General features: G+C 41.6%; 2 protein-coding genes across 3 annotated transcripts; one reads left to right on the top strand and one right to left on the bottom strand.

Annotated features, from left to right (window-relative positions):
* Nucleotides 1–166: 166 nt before the first annotated feature.
* On the bottom strand, nt 167–10,945 carry HSPD1 (heat shock protein family D (Hsp60) member 1). Of its 2 annotated transcripts, none has more exons than XM_077885655.1 (12): nt 10,807–10,945; nt 9,675–9,850; nt 7,866–8,118; nt 6,934–7,016; nt 6,314–6,409; nt 5,835–5,928; nt 5,399–5,567; nt 2,854–2,953; nt 2,052–2,297; nt 1,477–1,651; nt 877–1,055; nt 167–793 (listed from the first exon to the last, which is right to left on the bottom strand). In XM_077885655.1, the coding sequence occupies exons 2-12, from the start codon at nt 9,846–9,848 to the stop codon at nt 641–643; spliced, it is 1,722 nt and encodes a 573-aa protein (XP_077741781.1). In that variant the 5' UTR covers nt 9,849–9,850; nt 10,807–10,945; the 3' UTR covers nt 167–640. The 2 variants fall into 2 exon arrangements, with proteins under 2 accessions (XP_077741781.1, XP_077741778.1); XM_077885652.1 differs by lacking the exon at nt 10,807–10,945 and adding an exon at nt 10,589–10,750.
* Nucleotides 10,946–11,125: 180 nt separating this feature from the next.
* On the top strand, nt 11,126–13,549 carry HSPE1 (heat shock protein family E (Hsp10) member 1). Its single transcript, XM_077885667.1, has 4 exons — nt 11,126–11,253; nt 11,844–12,008; nt 13,121–13,210; nt 13,295–13,549. The coding sequence occupies exons 1-4, from the start codon at nt 11,251–11,253 to the stop codon at nt 13,343–13,345; spliced, it is 309 nt and encodes a 102-aa protein (XP_077741793.1). The 5' UTR covers nt 11,126–11,250; the 3' UTR covers nt 13,346–13,549.
* The last annotated feature ends 9,054 nt before the right edge of the window (nt 13,550–22,603 follow it).

The raw sequence follows: 22,603 nt of genomic DNA, 5'->3' as shown, positions 1-22,603 counted from the left end.
CCCACAGGAACTTCCCATTACCTATGTTGTAATATAATCGTCTTTAGCAAAGAGAAACAGGAGACTACTCCAGGTAGAATAATGTTTTACACACTTGTGCCAAACTCTACCCCCCTCCATCCACTGGCTTTCATTTATATTCTAGATCATGGAAAGGCTAACACAATTAACTTTAAACAAATTTTTATTACACAAAGGTTGTCACATAATTGGATATTTTTCTACTTTGTACACAATTATTCTTACTCTCCACAGAAAGGCTGCTTAACTTTTCATCTGGTGATGGCAAACACTAAAATCCTGATTTTAACAGAATAGTAGTAAAAATGCCTCAGTGATTTAAGTTGAAAGCAGTACATTGGTACATGGCTCTTGCACTCAGTTATCAGGAATGTACAAATGTCTTTTTATTCAAAAATACAAAATAAATTATCTGTAGGCATGGACAATGACAGCAGTAAACCATTATATGTTGTCAACTGAAACCAGTAACTGATGGTTATAGCGATTTTCTTAAACATCAGCCAGCCTTTTCTTCAGTCATTTCCTTGAACTGACTTCTCTGAAGTTATGGTTGAGGAACACAGCCTTGAGCTTCCTCTCACAGTTCATTAAGAATGGTAAAGCACTATTCTAGGAATCAGAACATGCCGCCTCCCATACCACCTCCCATTCCACCCATTCCACCCATTCCTGGGTCCTTCTCTTCTTTAGGAATTTCGGTGACTACAACTTCTGCCGTGGTTAACAGAGAGGCCACTCCAGCAGCATCCAATAAAGCAGTTCTTACCACCTAAGAAAGAAGTTTGATAAATATATTACCTTTTTCCTTAGTGAAAAATGAACAAGACTTTTAGAAAATGATCAACTATTTACCTTAGTTGGATCAATGATTCCTTTTTCCACCATATTCACAAAATCTCCAAGCATAGCATCATAACCAACTTCTGAGGAACTCTGCATAATTTTCTCAACTATCAATGATCCTTCAACACCTGCATTCTTAGCAATGGTCATTGCAGGAATTTTGAGTGTTCTCTTAATAATTTCGATACCTAAAGATAAAGTTTAGCAAATTATAGTTTCTTTTTTTCTTTTTTTTAAGATTTTACTTATTCATGAGAGACAAAGGCAGAAACACAGGCAGAGGGAGATGCAGGCCTCCTGCAGGGAGTCCCATGCGCAACTGGATCCCCAGTCGACCTGGATCACACCCTGACCCAAAGGCAGATGCCCAACCGCTGAGCCTCCCCAGGCATCCCCAGTTTCATTCTTTTGTAAAAATTAAAATTCTATTTGTCCACAGGTCAAATCATTCCCCCTGGACATGACTGCATCTTTCATTTATTTTCTAATTATCAGTGCTCTTCTAATGTTATTCTGGAATCTTTGTGGTTTATTGTTCTATTTAATGGGCAACTGCATTCTGAAAGACTAAAATCAGGTTGCAAATCAACTCATGAAAGGCAATTTTACCAATTCTTTGATCTTCATTAGCTGGAGTTATTGAATCCAAGGCTGGAATGCACCGAAGCAGGGCACAACCTCCTCCCAGAACAATGCCTTCTTCAACAGCAGCTCTTGTGGCATTGAGGGCATCTGTAACTCGGTCTTTCTTTTCATTCACTTCAACATCACTTGTCCCACCAACCTAATGATTAAAAGAATTCCAGTTAGTATGGGTTTTGCCCATTCAAGATGCTGACTGGCAAGAGTCACTGAAAAGCACGGAGTTCACTTAAAAACATGTAAAAAAAGGTCGCCTATTTGTTAAAAGTGACTGCATGATTAAAGAGCTAATAGGGTCAGTGCACTGTCTCACATCAGTCCAACACACTATCATTAACAAAACACCTTTTTCCTTAGCAATACCAAGTTCACTTCTGGCTTTAAGGGGAGTATTCCAAAAAAATTTTATATAATATATATCTCCATGACAAAGTTATTTCCCAAAACCTTTTGGTTACACGGCACTATTGGAGAATACCACAGAAACAAAATCATTCTTGGGTTCAGAACCCAAGAAACTCATTTACAACAATGAATCTTACCTTCAACACAGCTACTCCATCTGAGAGTTTTGCCAGACGCTCATTCAGCTTTTCCTTTTCGTATTCACTAGTTGTGATATCTAACTGCTCAATGATTTCTTGAATACGTTTTTCAATTTGAGCCTTGTCACCTTTTCCTTTTAAAAGCATGGCATCATCTTTGGTCACAATGACCTCTCCAACTTTTCCTAAGTCATGAGGCTGAACATCTTCGAGATTTAGAGTCAACCCTTCTTCCCCAAACACCTACAAAAATATTTAAAAATGAACCCGTTGCAGCTTGGTTTTTCATTATACCAAGTTTATCAGTAATACATCAGGTGGGTTTTTTGAGGAGATAAACATCTTAGAATACTGTATTTCTTTGAAATGTGAAATTTCAACACAACGTCTAGTCCAGAGAAGACTTGATCAAGTTTTTCACTGCATTTCCCACTTCTCACTTAATCCTCAATCAGAATTAATTAGCTTTATTTCAGAAAAGTATAAACTCAATTCCCCTGAGGTCACACTTTTGGTGGAACCAGGACTAGACCTTAGACCTAAACAATTAAGTCCTATGTCTTTTCTATTGTATTGAACACAGATTAGTCAAATAATCCTATTCTTGGGCTAGACTCATAGCAAGTTAGAGAAGGGACCTGGGCACATTTAATCAAACCTTTACCTCGAAAACATCCAACAGAAACAAAAATGAATAGTTAATAATAAATGATTGTGAAAAACCTAAAATCTACCTATAAATTTTAGGCCTGGAAGTATGTAACATTCAGTAAACCAACATCACATATATTTTACTTACTGCACCACCAGTAGCAATAGCCATATCTTTAAGCTGGTTCTTTCTATTGTCACCAAAACCTGGAGCTTTGACTGCCACAACCTGAAGACCGACTTTTAGCCTGTTAAGAACAATAAGAATGAGATTTAAAGTTAATTAAAGTTCTTAGTACTAAGATTACTTAGGAAACCACACTTTTTTTAAAAAAGGTTTTATTTATTTGAAAGAGTGATGGGACGCCTGGGTGGCTCGGTGGCTCATGGTGTGATCCCGGGGTCCTGGGATTGAGTCCCACATCAGGCTCCTTGCAAGGAGCCTGCTTCCCCTCTCTGCCTATGTCTCTGCCTCTCTCTCTCATGAATAAATAAATCAAATCTCTTTAAAAAAAGAAAGCGAGCACATGAATGGGGGTGGGGGGGTGAGGCACCCAACATGGGGCTCAATCCCAGGACCCCCGAGGACCGTGATCTGAGCTGAAAGCAGACATATAACTGACTAAGCCTCCCAGGCACCCCTGGAAACCACACTTTACAATTTTTTGCTTCCTACCAACTTTTAGTCAAATTAAGACATGAAAGAGCAACTTTCCATTCATCCATATTTGCCATTACCTTTGTCAAAAATTGTTGACCTTACGGTTAAACTGAACCCAGGAAATAAATGCTAACATAAACAAAAAACTTTTAAGTTAACTACAGTGATAACTATACCCTATTTGTTCTATTTAGTAATGGATCAAGTTACTACTGAAGTTTGAGCAGTGTTTTTAATTCAGTTCCTTTACATATATAAGTGTTGCTGATAAATAGCATTAAGTTCACCTGCGATTTTATCATGTAATGAATATCTGGAATATATAATCAAAGGAATGTCCACTTGAGACCACACTGTGTGAAAAAGGAGTATTTAAACTGTTAAAGACAGAGTTGGTCTATTTTATTAAAGGGCCAAATAAAAATCTGAGGGACAGATAAACATAGTATGCCAAATCAATCAGCCATCCAAAGCTACAGACACCAGTAGATGGCTCAATGAAACTCTGGAGGTCTATTTTTTTTTTTTTATTTATTTTGACTTAAAATCCCACAATCTCATAAAGCTTTTCATAACCCAAAAAGCAAATCCAAGCTAACAAACATTCAAGGATAAGTCAACTCATTCGGAGCTTTTGTGTCAAGGTATGCACTCTCCCATATAACTATTTCATTTGTCCATTTCCATTACAATTGGAAAATTATTACTTCTAGAGCAGCCCAGGGGGCTCAGCGGTTTAGTGCTGCCTTCAGCCCAGGGCGTGATCCTGGAGTCCTGGAGTACCGAGATCAAGTCCCACATCGGGCTCCCTGCATGGAGCCTGCTTCTCCCTCTGCCTGTGTCTCTCCTGAATAAATATAATCTTCAAAAAAAATTATTACTTCTAATATACCTCAATTCTAGGAATAGGAAGAATATGTATTTTAAAAACGTTCTAATATTCTTTCTTAAAATTTAATCTCCACACCCATGTGGGACTCGAACTCACAATCAAATCAAGATCAAGAGTCACATGCTCTTCTGACGGAGACAGCCATGCACCACAGTAAGGCCCTAACACTTTTATAGCAGGAACTACTAGTCGTAAAGTAAAAAATCATATATTATAGTTTAAAAAATTAAGCGAAGAGACTTTATCTTAGATTGAATGTCAAATTCTCTATTTCAGACCATTAATTAAAATTTCCTTTGATGGGATGTCTGGGTGGCTCAGCAGCTGAGCGCCTACCTTCAGCCCAGGGCTGATCCTGTGGTCCCAGGATCGAGTCCCACATCGGGCTCCCTGCATGGAGCCTACTTCTCCCTCTCTCTGTGCCTCATGAATAAATAAATAAACTCTTAAAAAAAAAAAAAAAGTTTTGGGATCCCTGGGTGGCGCAGTGGTTCAGCGCCTGCCTTTGGCTCAGGGCGCAATCCTGGAGACCCGGGATCGAATCCTATGTCGAGCTCCCAGTGCACAGAGCCTGCTTCTCCCTCTGCCTATGTCTCTGCCTCTCTCTCTCTCTCTCTGTGTGACTATCGTAAATTAAAAAAAAAAAAAAAAAACCTTAAAAAAAAAATTTTGAGATTTGCTTTATTCATGAGACACACAGAGGCAGAGACCCTCTCCCTCTCAGCAGAGGGAGAAGCAGGCTCCCTGTGGGGAGCCTGATGCAGGATTTGATCTCAGGACCTCGGGATCACAGTCTGAGCCAAAGACAGTCAACCATTGAGCCACCCTTAAAATTTTAACAGATTATGTAACTAAATACGTTTTGACCTAAAATTGAAAAAAACCAATAGTTATAATTAAAAAATAGGTATCACATTCAAAATTAGGCTGTCTTATGAAAAACTTGCACAAAATATTAAGGACTTTCAAACAGAACTCATTCAAAAAGAACAAACCATTTTAACAGAGCTCACAAAGCATACCTGTATATATGCTAACACAAGTGGTGCAATGTGGGGGTACAAAAAGAGGATTTCAAACACCAATATAAAAAAACTTCCTTTCATCTGGAAATGTAAACCAAATACGAAAGCCTATTACCTATTTAAAACAAGTGTACTCAGAGCTTCTCCATCAACATCTTCAGCAATTATGACCAAGGGCTTACGGTGAGCATTGGCAATTTCAAGAGCAGGTACAATGGACTGGACACTAGAAATCTTCTTTTCACTCAATAGAACATAGGCATCTTGGAATTCACATTTCTGACCTGCAAAAATAAACATTTCAAACCAATTTAAGACATTATAACAATATCCTGAAAATAACTGCAATTTAGTTAAGTGAAAAAACTAGAAACCAAAGTTTTAGTACATCTCAAGTGACTATGTTCATGTTTTCCCCTTCATTTCTCATTTACAATAACTTTTGGGATACCTAAGTTTATCTTTTAGAAGTATGACCTGATTAATGCTTACAGTGTGACCCATGGCAACCTGTATATTTTTTTAAATTTCATTTACTGACTTGTTCTTACCTTTCGACGTATTAATAAAGTATGGAGAAATATAGCCTCGATCAAACTTCATGCCTTCAATAATTTCCAATTCATCATTCAGTGTTTTTCCATCCTATAAAAATCAATTAGCTGTATAAATTTCATTACAGAAACACAAAAAGTTGTAATTATAGACCAGATTAGGAGACCGCACTGATCACAAGGGATCCAGGCGTGTAAGTATGCAAATACCCTAGGGGATCAAACTGCAATTTTGCAAAAATTTCAAAAATGCATTTTTAAATTTTTACATCTAGAAGAATAGTATTATTTAAGTTACAACGGATTCCTCCCTCACAGGGAAGGCTAAAAAATTCACACACAATTCAGGAAATACCCTAGTCTACGTGAATGCTAAAACATGCATAAAGGAATCAAGCATGAAACACATCAATTTTTCTATTTGAAAACTGTTTTGATCAGACAACTCATCTCAAGCTATCATTAAAAACACTTACCTTTACTGTGATGACACCCTTTCTTCCAACCTTTTTCATTGCATCAGAAATGATGTTGCCAATTTCTTTGTCTCCATTCGCAGAAATCGTAGCAACCTAAAACAATCAAGTTACTCTTCCAAGTTACAAAGATAAGGCCAGCATCCTCAGTCAGCTCCCCTCCCTTTTCCTAGTAACTTCAAAACTGATATATTGGGGCAGGGGGAACCTATGGACAAGCAGATGTGTTCTAAGAGATCTAACAATTATTTTTAAACTTACCATTTGGCTACATTATTTTTAAAAGAAATAAAATAAACATATAATTCTTTTTTTTAAAAAAGGGAGAATATCCCCCCTTCTTGGAAAAAGTGGCAATATTCTAACATGACAAAAATTATGCACCTTTTGACAAATGGCTGAAGAACATCTTCCACACAAATGAGTTTTACTCACAGCCATGTAAAATTAAAGTGACCACTAAGACTCTAGTTATGGTCACTGCATTATTTTCAGATGTTTTTTAAGCAGGAAGAAGAAATGCTTTCCATGTCAAGTGACTGGGTGATATCATTATTCTGACACTGGTATAGGATTATGGAATAAAATCACATTTATCATAAAATATGAAAAATCCTTACCTGTGCAATTTCTTCAGGGGTTGTCACGGGTTTAGACTGCTTCTTAAGTTCAGCAATTACAGCATCAACAGCTAACATCACACCTTATTCAAGAATAAATGCCATTACAAAGCTTATTCTCTCAGGGCTCCACACCAAGTAAAAATTTCAATCCGTGTTAAATGTTTTAATGTTAATGGCCTATATAATGCATCTATGCCAGCACTTTTCCTAATTGCATGGAGTTGAATGGCACGCACCAAAACAGGAACGTTAGTAAGTGAAGACTCACAAGCCAAAATTATTTTGAAAACTGGACTAAAGGAAAAATACCAAGAGCATAATTTCAAGAATTTCACCATTCAACTCATTCTATGTAAGCTATTGACAATCCATCATGTTGCATGTTTCCAACAGGGTCACCTAACACTTCCCTCAACTCTATGACAGGGTTATGCCCCTACAGCTTTTAATTATCCAAAATTTTCTCATTTAATATATAATCAAAAAATTTGCTTTAACAGTCAATAGGATCACAACATGGATTTATGAGAACCCAATTTTGTTCAACGAGTAGGATTAGTTCTGGCTCTTCCCTTTATTTTGAGAAATATAACTTAAAGAAAAAATCCAGGGACGCCTGGGTGGCTCAATGGTTGAGCATCTGCCTTCAGCCCAGGGTGTGATCCTGGAGTCCCAGGATCGAGTCCCACATCAGGCTCCCTTGCAGGGAGACTGCTTCTCCCTCTGCCTGTGTCTCTGTCCCTCATGAATAAATAAATCTTAAAAAAAAAAAACCAAAAAACTAGCATAGTACCCATCGCATAAGGCAGGCATCTAATTGCTATTTGCCAAAGGAAAACTCAACTTAAGACTTTTTTTTTGAGAGAGGAGAAACAAGACTTAACTTAAGACACTTCAAAACACTGGCAACAATGAAGAGACTTTCCTACCTCTCCTGATTTCCACAGGATTAGCACCTTTGCTAATCTTCTCGAAGCCTTCCTTGGCAATAGAGCGTGCCAAGACAGTAGCAGTAGTGGTGCCATCCCCAGCCTCTTCGTTTGTGTTATTGGCAACATCTTGAACAAGTTTAGCGCCAATATTTTTATATTTGTCTTTTAAGTCAATTGACTTTGCCACGGTCACACCATCCTTTGTTACTTTGGGACTTCCCCAACTCTGCTCAATAATCACTGTTCTTCCCTATAATTAGAGGAAAAAAAGTGACAGAATCACATACCTGAGTGCATTTAGCTTGAAACACAATGAACAGTTTTTAATTACTTGAAAGCCTCAACACAAGTTGTCGCTTTTATTAAATGTGCAAGAATCTCAAAGGCAAATCCATCAGTGTTCTTAGCTTACTAACAAAATGACTTTTTCTGTTGCCAAATGCATAACCATGCATTGAGGGTTTTATGGAAGATAAAAATCCCAGAGACTAAAATTGTCATCTCATTAAAACATACACACACACAGAAAACCAAACAACCTGGTAGCTCATAATGAAATTTCAGAATATCCTTCACATGATTCATAATTAAGTTTTGTCCAGTGCCTGCTATCTATGAAAATAATAAGAAAAGAGGCTTCAAAATTTAGCTACTAAATAAAATACCAAAAGCAAGGCAAGTACAGTTCACTCTTCCAGGGGCTGATTCAATGTTAAATCTCAAATCATGGTGCAAACAGTATTGGCAGCTTCTGGATCTGAACCAAAGCTGCTACTTGGGAGGCATGCAAATGCCACATTTTATACAATATGTATCAATACTCTGATATTGGATCTGTCAACCTGCAATCAAGCATCACTCCATTTGTGCATCACCTTCAAAGGTCTCCTCAAAACGGGTTACCCTTTCACTCAATACCCTCTTCATATTAAATGAGACAAATCTTCATTACAGTACTTCCACCAATGGTATGAACTGCCAGGGAAAAATCCAAACCTTAAGTAGGCAGGCAAGATTAATTCTACCTCCCATTTTCAAATCCACTTTGAGCTGTGAGTTACCAGTCCATTACATCAGACGTTGTAGGAAAGAGTTTCGCAAATTTTAAAGAAACGGTTTTAAGACCGTTGTTATCTACGTAAAAGAAAAGAGTAAGCAGGGATCCCTGGGTGGCGCAGCGGTTTGGCGCCTGCCTTTGGCCCGGGGCGCGATCCTGGAGACCTGGGATCGAATCCCACATCGGGCTCCCTGCGTGGAGCCTGCTTCTCCCTCTGCCTGTGTCTCTGCCTCTCTGTGTCTCTCTGTGTGACTATCATGAATAAATAAATAAATAAATCTTAAAAAAAAAAAAAAAAAAAAAAAAAAAAAAAGAGTAAGCAGTAATTGGGAACTCTTATGTATTTATTGGAGTTTTTTTTTTTTTTTTTTTTTTAATGTTAAGGACAACTTTATTGCTTCCAGAGGCTTTTATCGTCAGTACGCGGTTCTGATTGCAATACCTTCCTCAGACTGCACGAGGAGCCCAGGATCCATAAGTCATTAGGACAAATACAGGTAGGGCAATTTTCATCAAGAAAATACTAGTAGCTTAGCCTAAATCTAGGTTCCTGAATTTATTACATGTTACAGACCCGAATCAGAGAGCTGTCCCAGTATCTAGATAAGTCCTACCGATTATAAATGAGTGAACAACGGACACGCAAGTACTTACTGCTCAACAGCTCGGTGGGACTCTCTGACATAATTACATTTCTACTCCTGAACTCACGATACTGTCAATTCCAACAAAACAAAAAACACTGATACCTTTGGCCCCATAGTAACGGCTACGGCATCGGCTAGGAGATCTACACCTTGAAGCATTAAGGCTCGGGCATCGGCACCGAATTTTACATCCTTGGCATAGGCCCGAGTGAGATGAGGAGCCAGGGCTCTGGACACTGGCCTGACGTGGCGGAGCACTGCGGGTAATCGAAGCATTTCTGCGGAGGGACGGAAAGCACCAGGTCAGCAGTACTCCCACAGCAGCGGCACCCCGGGTCGCCGCACGGCCTGCCCCCGGGGAACAGCGGGCACCTGCGCCGGCGCCACGTGAGGCCGAGCGCGCGCCACCCCGCCGACGCGCAGAGCACGCCCATCGCCTTCCCCGCGGCCGCGAGAACCGAGTGAACCTTTTACCGCTTCAACAGCGTACAGAGAACGCGCTCCCGAAAACCCAAGTCTGCAGCAAAGGCATGGGCGCTCGAGGGAGGAGGAAAAAAAAAAAAAAAACCCGTTCCTGAAGGTACAAAAATGTGCTCAGTAAGATGCGGCTCCGGGCGACGGCTCCGGGCCTGCCACGCTGGGGGCCCGGCCCACGTGTCTTCCCCTCAGGACGCCCTCCGCAAGGTCACGGTGTGCGCGGGGCCCGCGGCGGCGGCGGCGCTGGCGGCGGCGGCGACCACCCAGCAGCGCGGCGCCCTGCGGGCGGCCCGTGGGGGCGGCGGGGGCGGCAGGGGCGGGCCCGCCGAGCACGCTCCCGACCCCCACCCCGGGGCCAGCCCGCCCGCGGCGCCCTGCCCGGGAGCAGTGCGGGCCGCACGTGACGGCAGCGCCGGACCCCGTGAGGCCTGGCCCGGCGGCGGGGGCTGCGCGCCCCGGGAGCCCCGGCCCTCGCCCGCCCGCCCGCCGCCCTCTCAGACCGCGGGGGGGGGGGCGCTCCGGGGCGCGGGCGCGGGTACCTGCGGGTCGGCGGCGGAGCGTGCGGGCGGCGAGGCAGGCCGGCGGCGGCGACTGAGGGGCAGAGCGCGCGGCGCGCACGGCAAAGAGCCAGTGTCCCCTCCCTCCGCCGCCCTCCCCCCGCCCCGCGGCCCCGCGCGCGCCGGCGCCTCCCAGCCCTGCCCGCCCGCCCGGGCCCGGCAATCGGCACGCGCCCCGCGCCAGCCCCGCCCCTCGCTACCCGCGGCAGGGCCGGGCCGGCGGGCTCAGCCCCCTCCGGCCGGCTTAGGCTAGTTCCCGGGCTGCGCTGGGTTCCAGAACGTTCCGGGAAGCGCGGCGCTCTCTGGGGGGGTCAAGGTTCACGGCGCGTCATTTCCGGGAGAGGGGCGAGGAGGTAGTACTTTCACCTCCGCGGGCGGCCTGGAAAGGCCTAGAAAGAAGTCCCCTTTCCTTCCGCCTGGGCGTCCCCGCGTCAGCGGCCGGCGCGCGGGGCCGGGGGCCAATCGCAGCGCGCGCTGGCGCGGCCACCCTCTCCTGCGGGGAGGGGCGGGGCGCGGGAGCGAGCGCGCATGCGCGCCGGGCGGCCTTTTCCCACGTTCACGTGGCCTGGGGGTCGGACTGCGGGTCTCCTGGCGGCGGCGGCGGCGGCGGCTCCAGAGCGACTGGGACTGCGGCGGCCGGAGGCATGGTGAGGCCCGCGGGGGCTGGCGGCCGGCCCTCCCCGAAGCGCGGGGGCAGCCGTGCGGGGAGGGGAGGGGGCCCCAAGGGGCTCAGCTGCAGGGGCCGCGCGGAGGCCGGGCCCACCGCCCCTCGCCGGCGCCTGGGCCCTGCACGCGGGAGCCCCGCACGCGGGAGCCCGGCTCGCCTGCAGCCCGGGCCGGGGACGGACGCGCGCCTCCCGCGGGGCCTCTGCCCGCGCAGCAGCTGCGGAAGCCCGGCTGCAGGCGCGCGTCTTGATGGCTTTTGCAGAAATGTCCCGGAGAAACCCAAGGAAGGAAAATCTTTGACCTTGAAGTCAACCAAGGTTGCCCTTAAAGCGCGTCCGAGGGCTGAGCACAGCAGCAGCAACCACCCCTAACGGCTGTAGAACGGGAAATTAGACTCATGGGAGCAAAACACTCAAGTGGCGTGTTGTTTTTTTTTTTTTCCTTTAAGCGAATCTGAGCCTTGGCGTTAACTTTGAAAGCCACGCACGTGCTTTTTTGACGAGTAACGCTGAGAATGTAATCGAATAACTACTGCTGTTTCAAATTTGATGTCACATTTCCTCTCTTACAGGCAGGGCAGGCGTTTAGGAAGTTTCTTCCCCTCTTTGACCGGGTTTTAGTCGAAAGGAGTGCAGCTGAAACTGTAACCAAAGGAGGTATCATGCTACCAGAAAAATCTCAAGGGAAAGTGTTGCAAGCAACAGTAGTGGCTGTTGGATCGGGTTCCAAAGGAAAGGTAAGTGGGGCTAACGTTGAACCGTTTTTATGTGGAGTGGAGGGGGAAAAAAAGGAAATCTCGATTATTAAAAGTAGTTAACCATTTGGTGGCCGAGTATGATCGGCCTTTTCTTCAAATTCTAAGTCTTTGATAAACCAAAAAACCGTATTTAAGATGATCCGTGGGTGCTTTTACAAGTTGGGGAAAATTTAAACTCTAGGTTTGACCTCTAACATCGTAATTGCCCTAATCTTTTAACTCTTTTTGGCCTTAGTGGGTGTGCTTATGAAAGGAACAGGTTGGACCTAGCTTTACAGGCATTCTCCAGTTGATTGCTTAGACCTCAGACCTCCCAAGTCGGACACGATACACAAATGCCTTGGGGTCAGATAGATTAATTGTATTGTTCTAGTTGTCTGTAAGAAAGAAAGTTCCAGCAAGGAGGTGTATCCTGGAGTCAGGACCAGGAAGGTTTTGGGGCAGGGGTGCTATGCTGCAGTCTCTTAAATCTATACTTTTTTTTTTTTTTTTTTTTTTTTTTTTTTCATTTATTCGTGAGACAGAGAGAAAGGCAGAGGGAGAAGCAGGCTCCATGCTGGGAGCCCGACATGGGCCTCGATCCTGGGACCCCAGGATCATGCCCTGGGCTGAAGGCGGCACTAAACCCGCTGAGCTACCTGGGCTGCCCAAATCTGTACTTTGATGGAAAGGAAATTGAATCATAAAATAAGTATATGTTCCAAATTCTGGCAATACTTCTTGAATTTTTGTGTATTGGAAGAAGTTAAACATGACCACCACATATGCAGTTTCAAAAACAGATCTTGTGTAGTCTGGAGGTTATGTTAATATTTAACCAAAAAGTTAGCTTACCTTAGCTTTTCCAATAGAATTCTTTAAACTGTACTCTGAAGTTAGGTTTTAGTTTAAGCATCCCTGTATGCCTTGTTTCGAAGTGTAATTATAACAGTGCTGTTCTTGAGCAAAGAACTACAGTAAAAGGATAAAGGTGTCCCTTGGCCACCAAATCCTTTTTTTAGCAGTTGATTTGAGTGAGCATGTTTAATTAAGAAAAGGTGTGAATATTTGGTGAACTAAGTTCTACTAATAAACATCCTTATTTTCTTAAGGGTGGAGAGATTCAACCAGTTAGTGTGAAAGTTGGAGATAAAGTTCTTCTCCCAGAATATGGAGGCACCAAAGTAGTCCTAGATGACAAGGTGTGTAAATTTCATATTTATTTTTTCTTAAAAGTTAAGTATTTGTTACTAATTTTCTTAAGTAATGGTTTTCTCTGTCTGCAGGATTATTTCTTATTTAGAGATGGTGACATTCTCGGAAAGTATGTGGACTGAAATCATTCTTTCTTAAAACGGCATGAAGCGAAGCTGCCCATTCCAGTGAAGTTGTGAAATCTTGCATCATGTAAATAATTTTCATGTCTCTCTTTTATAATAAACTAATGGTATCCAAACTAATGATATCCAGTGTCTCTAAAATTTAGTTTTAGTGTACTGATACAGAAATGAGCAAATAAAAATACATAAATGAGTGGTTAATCTTTATTTGGTGATTTAAGATGGTTTAGGGTTTTCCAGTGTTTTAAGTAACCTGCAGAGAATTCTGGGCAACGGGCTTTCCAATTTTCACATTGTATTTAGCTTTATTTAGTAAATTATTGATGCTGATACAAAGTCATGGACTTCTCTTATTTTTAAAAGTAGAAATATTTTAGGGATGCCTGGGTGGCTCAGTGGTTGGGCGTCTGCCTTTGGTTCAGGGCGTGATCCTGGAGTCCCGGAATCAAGTCCCACGTCGGGCTCCCACATGGAGCCTGCTTCTCCCTCTGCCTGTGTCTCTGCCTCTCTCTGTGTGTCTCTCATGAATAAATAACTGAAATCTTTAAAAACAGATATTTTAGGGGATCCCTGGGTGGCTCAGCGGTTTAGCGCCTGCCTTCTTCGGCCCAGGGCGTGATCCTGGAATCTCAGGATCGAGTCCCGCATCAGGCTCCCCGCATGGAGCCTGCCTCTCCCTCTGCCTGTGTCTCTGCCTTTCTCTCTGTGTCTCTCGTGAATGAATAAATAAAATCTTTTAAAAAACAAAGTAAAATAAAAAACATTTTAACTTCATGTATAACCAGCTTATGTTGAAGTATGGTTTCTCACTTAAGGAATCCAGTGTTAAATGTTTCTTCATAAGTATTGTATTCATAAGAACTTAATGTAAGTTTTCCCATTTTTAGTACTTGGTACTACTACATAACTTACTTTGCAAAAAGTCCATGGAAGGTTTACTAGCCTTGAATGCCTTTCATGTGCCAGGTGTTGCGTGATAGTGACTGCAGCTAATACTTCAGGAGCATTTTCTACTGCCTGGCTACTGTTGTAGGTACTTGGTGTACATCACTCGTCTTGATCTTTCAACAATCCTCTAGGGTAGTTATTCTCATCTTGCCAAGGAGGAAGGTCAGAGACACACATGCACAGGTTGAGTAATAACCAAGCACACACTCAGGAGGTGGCAAAGCCAGGATTTGGACATAAGGCATTCCACCTCCAGGTGCTTCGTCTGTGGCTACTAGGTCATAATTCTAAGGACTCCATGCACATTTCAATCCTGGTTGATTATGGACATCTACATCTAGTTCATAATTTGTTGAACTTAACAAATAGGGAATGGAGTTGGAGCTTGATTTAGCTATAGTAGCTAGGGAGAGAAGATTTGAACCCAAACAGTCCCATACCAGACTTGAAGAATTATGCCCTATATTTGTCTTGTGGAATTGAAACCTAATTGAAATTGTAAGCAGCATAGAATTTAACAGCCTCAACTTTTGGTGTTGTCCTTAAAGTATGTACATATTTATGTAAATCACGTGTTAGTGCCTTATGGTATACTAAGGCTTAATTTTTGTCATCCTCAGTACAAGAATTATGATTAAAAGTTCAATTTATAGAACCCTAATGAGTCATCAGTTTCCTATTGTTCCTGAGGCACAGCTAGATAGTCTTGCTATAAAGAGCTTTTGCTCTTTATAACCTTGTTAAGCAGGATTTCCCTGTTTTACCAATGAGAAAACTGACTCAGAAGAGATCGGAAACTTCAAGGTTCCGTGGCTGGTAGATTGTAGAATTAGGCATATGTTCCCCAATTCTGTTTTTCGAACACCCAAGCAAATGAATTTTGAGATTAAAAGCAATAGTTTATAAACCTTGGTTCATCCTTAGAATTACCTGGTGTTTTTAAAACTTCAGAACTCCATTTTATAATCTCCTAAATTAAAAGGATGGGAGAATTTTTTTTTGTCATATTAGTAGTCCATAATGCTTGTCTAGCAGAATTGCTAAAGAAATAATTTTAGATTATGAGGTCATACTAGAAATTAATAGAGAAAATAATTTTGGCATGAGAAATTTAAGCCAAAAATAAGGGTGCCGAGGGTGTTGAACCACATTTTTTTACAACAGGATGCTGTTTGCCTTTTGGCCAACAAATAAGGTAAAATTCCAACTGGAACTTTAATGATTATACTACCATTTTTGAGCATTTGCCACATTGTTCTAGGCACTTAACAGACCAAAATAACGAAATCACAGGAACTTGGTGAGGCAGTTACTCCTTGCTTTCTAGCTGAACGAATAACTTGCTTAAGGTAACATCACTTTTAAGTCATAGTTTGGGATTGAGCTCAGGTTAGTCTGACTTCAAAGTGTGCTTAAGGGGCTTTTGGGTGGCTCAGTTGGTTAAGCATCCAACTCCTGATTGGGATTCTGGTCATGATCCCAGGGTTGTGAGGGTTCCATACCTGGTGGGGAGTCAGATTATCTCCCTCTGCCCCCCTTACCATGACATCCATATATCTCAATGAATAAATCTTTTTTATTTTTTTCTTTTATGATAGAGAGAGAGGCAGAGACATAGGCAGAGGGAGAAGCAGGATCCATGCACCGGGAGCCCGATGTGGGATTCGATCCCGTGTCTCCAGGATCGCGCCCTGGGCCAAAGGCAGGCCCAATGGGATCCCTCAATGAATAAATCTTAAAAGTGCCTTGGGACGCCTGGGTGGCTTGGCAGTTGAGGGTCTGCCCAAGGCTCAGGGCATGATTCCTTTCTGAGATGGGGTTCCTGCATGGATGGAGCCTGCTGCTCCTGCCTGTGCCTTTCTCTGTGTGTCTCTTGAGTAAATAAAATCTTTAATCTTAAAAACAAAAAAAAAAAAAAAAAAAAAGTGCCTTAAACTTGTACACAAAAAATCTGGGAAATTGAGAATAAAATGATCAGAAAGCTATTGTGTTATATGAGTATTACCTTTAATATTTTTCCTCCTTTTTTTTTTTTTTGTTTTAATATTTTTCCTCCTATTCCAGAAAATGTTGGCTTTACAAAAACTTTAAAAGTTAGGAATTATAAGATTTCATTTTTACTTTACAATAACACAACATGTAAAAAAAAAAAAACAATAACACAACATGTGATTTAAAATCTCTTAACAGGGCAGCCCTGGTGGCGCAGCGGTTTAGCGCTGCCTGCAGCTCACGGCATGATCCTGGAGACCCCGGGATCGAGTCCCATGTCGGGCTCCCTGCATGGAGCCTACTTCTCTCTCTCTCTCTGTCTCACTCTATAAATAAAATCTTAAAAAATAAAATAAAATAAAACCTCTTAACAGATTGTTAAGTGTACAATACAGTTTTGTTATTATAGGCACATTGTTGTACATCACATCTCTAGAACATTTTCATCTTGCTTATCTGGAACATTAGGTCTTGATTAGCAGCTCCCCATTTTCCCCTTTCCTTAGTCCCTGGCATCTACCCTTCTACTCGTGGATTTTATAGCCTTGTTCCCACTAATTATTCTACCACATTGTATTCAATATAAATATAAACTTTTTTTTTTAAGATTTTATTTATTCATGAGAGAGACAAAGCAGGGAGCTCAATGTGGGACTCGATCATCGGACCTCGGAATCACGCCCTGAGCCAAAGACAGACACTGAACACTGAACCACCCAGGTGTCCCTAAATATAAACTTTTATTTATTTAAAAAAATTGTTTTTAAGTATTTTACGGATTTATTCATGAGAGACACACAGGGAAAAGCAGGCTCCATGCAGGGAGCCCGATGTGGGACTCGATGGCGAGACTCCAGGATCACGACCCGGGCCGAAGGCAGGTGCTAAACCACTGAGCCACCCAGGTATCCCCTAAATATAAACTTTTATATTTAAGTTTGAGATCTGACAAGGCAAGTCTTCCCATGCACTTGCCTGGTCATAAACACTTTTAACCTTGATAAAGGCTGCCAGATTGTTCTCCTGAATGATACCAAGTCTTAACGTGTCTCTTCCAGCAAGTTATTTGTTGTTTTTACCGCAACCACACCAAAATGGAGTTTTGAACTTTTGGTTTATTTATGTGAAGAGTATTTACATGGTTTTCTTTTCTTTTCTTTTTTAAGATTTTATTTATTCATGGGAGACACACAGAGAGAGGCAGAGACAGGCAGAGGCGAAAGCAGGCTCCATGCAGGGGGCCTGATGTGGGACTTGATTCCACAACTCCAGGATCACGCCCTGAGCCAAAGGCAGCCGCCCAATCGCTGAGCCACCCAGGCGTTCCTTACGTGGTTTTCTTTACCCTTAAGTAACCTTGTATAGAAAGCCCAATCAAATCTAAGCTCTGATCCTGTGTTGCTTACATACCAGTTACGTGACATGGACAAACTAACTCCTCTCGGTTTAAGAATTAACTAAAAGGAGGACACTAGATGTCCCTTAACATTTTGAGTCAAGCCTGTTATTTTTTTCCTTAAACTTTGATTTTCTTTAAAAATGGGTAAGATTCACTTAGTTAAAAATTGAAAAGGATATATACTATAAAACACATTGAAAAATATCCTTCCATTCCCTATCCCCCAGCCACTGTTTTATACTTAGAAGCAACTAGTGTTACATTTTATATTTTTAGGGGTATCTTAGTATACACTTTGTGTGTGTCTGTGCGTGCGCTCAAGGGCATGTATATATATATATGGATCTTATATTGTGAAATACATATATATTCATTTTTTTCTTTTTTAAAAAAATAACATTCCAGACATGCCATTTGGCACCCTTTTTTCTTTTTGTATTAAATTGCCTTTGGGGGATCCCTGGGTGGCGCAGTGGTTTGGTGCCTGCCTTTGGCCCAGGGCGCGATCCTGGAGACTTGGGATCGAATCCCACTTCGGGCTCCCGGTGCATGGAGCCTGCTTCTCCCTCTGCCTCTCTCTCTCTCTCTCTCTGTGACTATCATGAATAAATAAATAAAATCTTCAAAAAATAAATAAATAAATAAATAAATAAATAAATAAATAAATTGCCTTTGGAATGAATCTATGAAGAATATAAAGAGCTTTTTAAATTTTCATTATAGCTGTGTAATGTTCTATTAGATGAGTGAACCATAATTTAAGCATTTTCCACTGATGAATATTTATAGTCTTTTTTAATATTTATTTATGAGAGACGGAGAGAGAGGCAGAGGCACACAGGCAGAGGGAGAAGCGGGCTCCATGCAGGGAGCTTGACGTGGGACTCTATCCCAGGTCTCCAGGATCAGGCCCTGAGCCAAAGGCAGGCACTAAACCACTGAGCCACCCGGCTGCCCGAATATTTATAGTCTTATGCTATTAGCAACACTTCTTCAGTGAATAGAATTTTTGCATAAATTATTTTTCTCAGGTGAACAAGTATATCTGTAAGAAATTCATAGACACGTCATTGCTTTGACAAAGGTTATGTGGATTTTAGTCATGTGTATATATAACTGGAGGGTATTATGCTGAGTGAAATAACTCAATCGGAGAAGGACAAACATTATATGGTCTCATTCATTTGGGGAATATAAAAAATAGTGAAAGGAAATAAAGGGGAAAGGAGAAAAAATGTGTGGGGAATATCAGAAAGGGAGACAGACTCTTAGGAAGTCTGGGAGTCAGGGACTGGGAAACGAACGAGGAGTGGTGGAAGGGGAGGTGAGCAGGGGGTGGGAGTGACTGGATGACAGGCACTGAGGTGTGCGCTTGACGGGATGAGCACTGGGTATTACTCTATGTTGGCAAATTGAACACCAATAAAAAATACATTTATAAGAAAAAATATATGTGTATATATACACACACACACACATCTCCATGTTACCCTTTATAGAAGTTCTATCAATTAACAGTCCTAACAGCAATGTATGAGACTAATTTCTTCCCAGCCTCAATAATAGAGAATGTTATAAAGGTTTTTAATTTTATGATTTTACTCTTACTATGAGAATTAGCATCTCGTATTGACAGTCACTTCTGGTTCCTTTACTGTTAACTGACTATTCCTATTGACTGTGAATAATCTTTGCCTCTTTCTTTCTACTGGACAAATGGCCTTTTATGATTTGTGTGTTATCTTTATTTATTTATTTTTAAAGATTTAATTTACTTATTCATGAGAGACACACAGAGAGAGGCAGAGACACAGGCAGAGGGAGAAGCAGGCTCCATGCAGGGAGCCTGACATGGGACTTGATACCGGGTCTCCAGGATTACGGATCATGCCCCTGGCCGAAGGTGGTGCTAAACCGCTGAGCCACCGGGCTGCCGGATATCTTTATTAGAGAAATTGGTTCTTTGTGATTAGTTTTTGCCTCCAGTTTATCATTTTGGCTTTGATTCTGTTTATACTTAGAACTTGCAGGAAGTCATTTTGGTATAGCTGAATTAATATTTTCCATTTATGGCTTGTGGGTATTATATCAAACTGAAAAGTCTTCTCCAATACTTAAAAGTTCTTCCATGGTTTCTATAGGTGTTTTTATAGTTGTTGTTGGTTTTTTATTTCAGTCTTGGCTTTACCTGGAGATTTTCCTGTTATAAGACATACAGAATGGATCCATCCCCTTTCCCTCTAAGAGATTAAGTCTAGTTCTTTAAGACATGTTAAATTTTAGCCCAAGTCTTGCAAAATGGTCTTTCAGTAGCATTTAGCCTGGAGACTTGACTTGGAAAAAGATCATTGGGTAGTTATTTGAGTGTCGGTTCAAAAAGGCCTTTGAAGTCATTCATTTTTATTTTGAACATGTGCCAGGCACTGCTTGGAGATACCAGAATGAATAAAGTTGAGGAGGGAGAAATAACTAAATCAAAAGCACGATTTTATTTTATTTATTTTTATTTATTTTTTAAGTAAACTCTAATCTTCAACATGGGGCTCAAACTCAAAACTCCCAAGATCCAGAGCCACATGCTCTACCAAATGAGCCAGTCAGGTTCCCCAGCACAATTTTTGGTAGAGATTAGGGTCATCGAGAAAATCTAGAAAGTGCTGCTAACTTTATGAAAGACAATAGGTGCTCTACTGAAAACAGGAAATGATAGTAGTCTGTTGTGACTGGTCTCTTCTGATCACATTTTCTCTTCCTGAAGGTTCAGGAACCACTGTATTAATTATCTATTGTTACATAACAAATGACCCCAAATGTAGTGCCTTAACAATGAACATCTCACATTGTATCTGTAGGTCAGAAATTTAGGAGCATCTTATTGGGGTGGCTCTGGGTGGTGGTAGTGAGGTCTCTGCCATCATCCAAAGACTTATCTGGGGCTGGAGGTTATACTTCCAAGATGGTTCAGGCACATGCTGGCAAGTTGCTGCTTGATTTTGGTGGGAGCCTCAGTTCCTCACCAGGAACCTTCATAAGGCTACTTGAGTATCGTCACACATGATAGCTTTCTCACCCAGGGCAGGTGAGCTAAGAAAACAAGGCAAAAGCCACAATGTCTTTTTTTTTTTTTTTTTTTTAAGATTTTATTTGAGCAAGAGTGAGCAAAAGAGTGCACAAGTGGGTTGGAGGGACAGAAGGAGAGGGAGAAGCAGGCTCCCCACTCCCCACTGAGCAGGGAGCTGGATGGGGTGCTCAGTGGTGCTCAATCTCAGGACCCCAGGATCATGAACTGAGCTGAAGACACATGCTTAACCAACCAATGTCTTTTATGACCTAACACCAGAAGTCACAACAGAATTTTTATAATATTCTATTATACAGGTCAGCCTAATTTAGTATGAAAGAGAACCACACAGATATGTACATAACAGAGAGGCACCTGGCTGACTCCATCATCAGAAAAGCATGCAATTTTAGACCTCAGGGTCATGAGTTTGAACCCCACATTTGATGTAGAGGTAACTACAAAAATAATTTTTAAAAAATGCACATACCAGGATAATCTTTGGGGGCCATCTTGGCAGCTGGCTACTACAATCACCAATTTGGTCAAATATTCTATCATTATAGAGAGAAAAGTGAAGTGCCATGGGGTTTGGTATCTTACTCATCTATAGTCAAAGTTGTCTAAGTTTGAACTCTATTTTTTTAAAAAGAAATTTTATTTTTTTAGATTTTATTTATTATGAGAGACACATGCAGAGAGAGGCAGAGACACAAGTAGAGGGAGAAGCAGGCTCCAGGCAAGGAGCCCGATGTGGGACTTGACCCAGGGTCTCCAGGATCACGCCCTGGGCAGAAGGCAGGCACTAAACCACTGAGCCACCCAGGAATCCCACAGATATCCTTTTATATATTTCTTTATCCTAAAATGGAGTTGGATGCTTACCCTTTACCTAAACCTTGGCTTAGGACTTAAACCTCAGCTAGAGTTGGGTTTATGCCTCTGTGATCATATAAGGAGAGGTGAATACTGAGCAAGATCAAAGAAGATCTGTGAAGGGGAACAGACAGCAAGTAAGAGATTTAAGACATTTTGCTTTTTTTTTTTTTTTTTTAACTAGGCTCCACACCCAGCATGGATTCCAATACAGGACTTAAACTCATGACCCTGAAATTAAGGCCTGAGCTGAGATCAAGAGTCGGACGCTCAGCTGACTGAGCCACCCAGAGTACCCCAACATTTTGCTTTGTAGTATAATAAGCTAAATATCACCCTTCCCATTCATTTGAAGTTCTTTGAGAAAAGCAGCTTATATGTCTTATTCATATTTCTCAGCATTTACTTGTTGTCCTACACACAATGGGCATTCACTATTGTACTTGGATTTTGACATTCCCCAAAGAGAATTTCATATGGGATAGATATTTTGGAAATTACTTATATTTTAGATTTATAAAACATTTTCTTCTAAAACTTTAATAGAAGACAAGTAATATTTAGTTTAAAAAAAAGATTTTATTTTTAAGTAATCTGTATACCCAATTTGGGGTTTTAACTCATCCCAGGAATATTTACTTTTATACTTGCTATCACCCTCTATGAGGTAGAGAAAAAGAAGTGCACTATTTTCATTACAAATAAAGAAACTTTTATTTGGTAGTTCATTTAAAGTCTTACAGTCAACAGGCAAAAGAATCTAGATTTTCTGAATCCCAACCCAGTCTTTTCCATTTGTCCGTATTACCTTTAAAAAGACTATCCCTTCTTTAACCAAAATATCCAAGTAACCCATTTTATATATAATTGTTACTACTGCTCATGCTCTCTTTCTTCTTCCCTCTCCTCTCTCACCTCCCAAATTAACGCTGGTTAGAAAACTGTTTTTGTTTGGAGGTCATAATCTGCAGAAGGACAG

The sequence above is a fragment of the Canis aureus genome, chromosome 36 (genome assembly GCF_053574225.1).
Source record: "Canis aureus isolate CA01 chromosome 36, VMU_Caureus_v.1.0, whole genome shotgun sequence".
Taxonomy (NCBI): Eukaryota; Metazoa; Chordata; class Mammalia; order Carnivora; family Canidae; genus Canis; species Canis aureus.
This window is presented reverse-complemented; position numbering and strand designations above follow the sequence as displayed.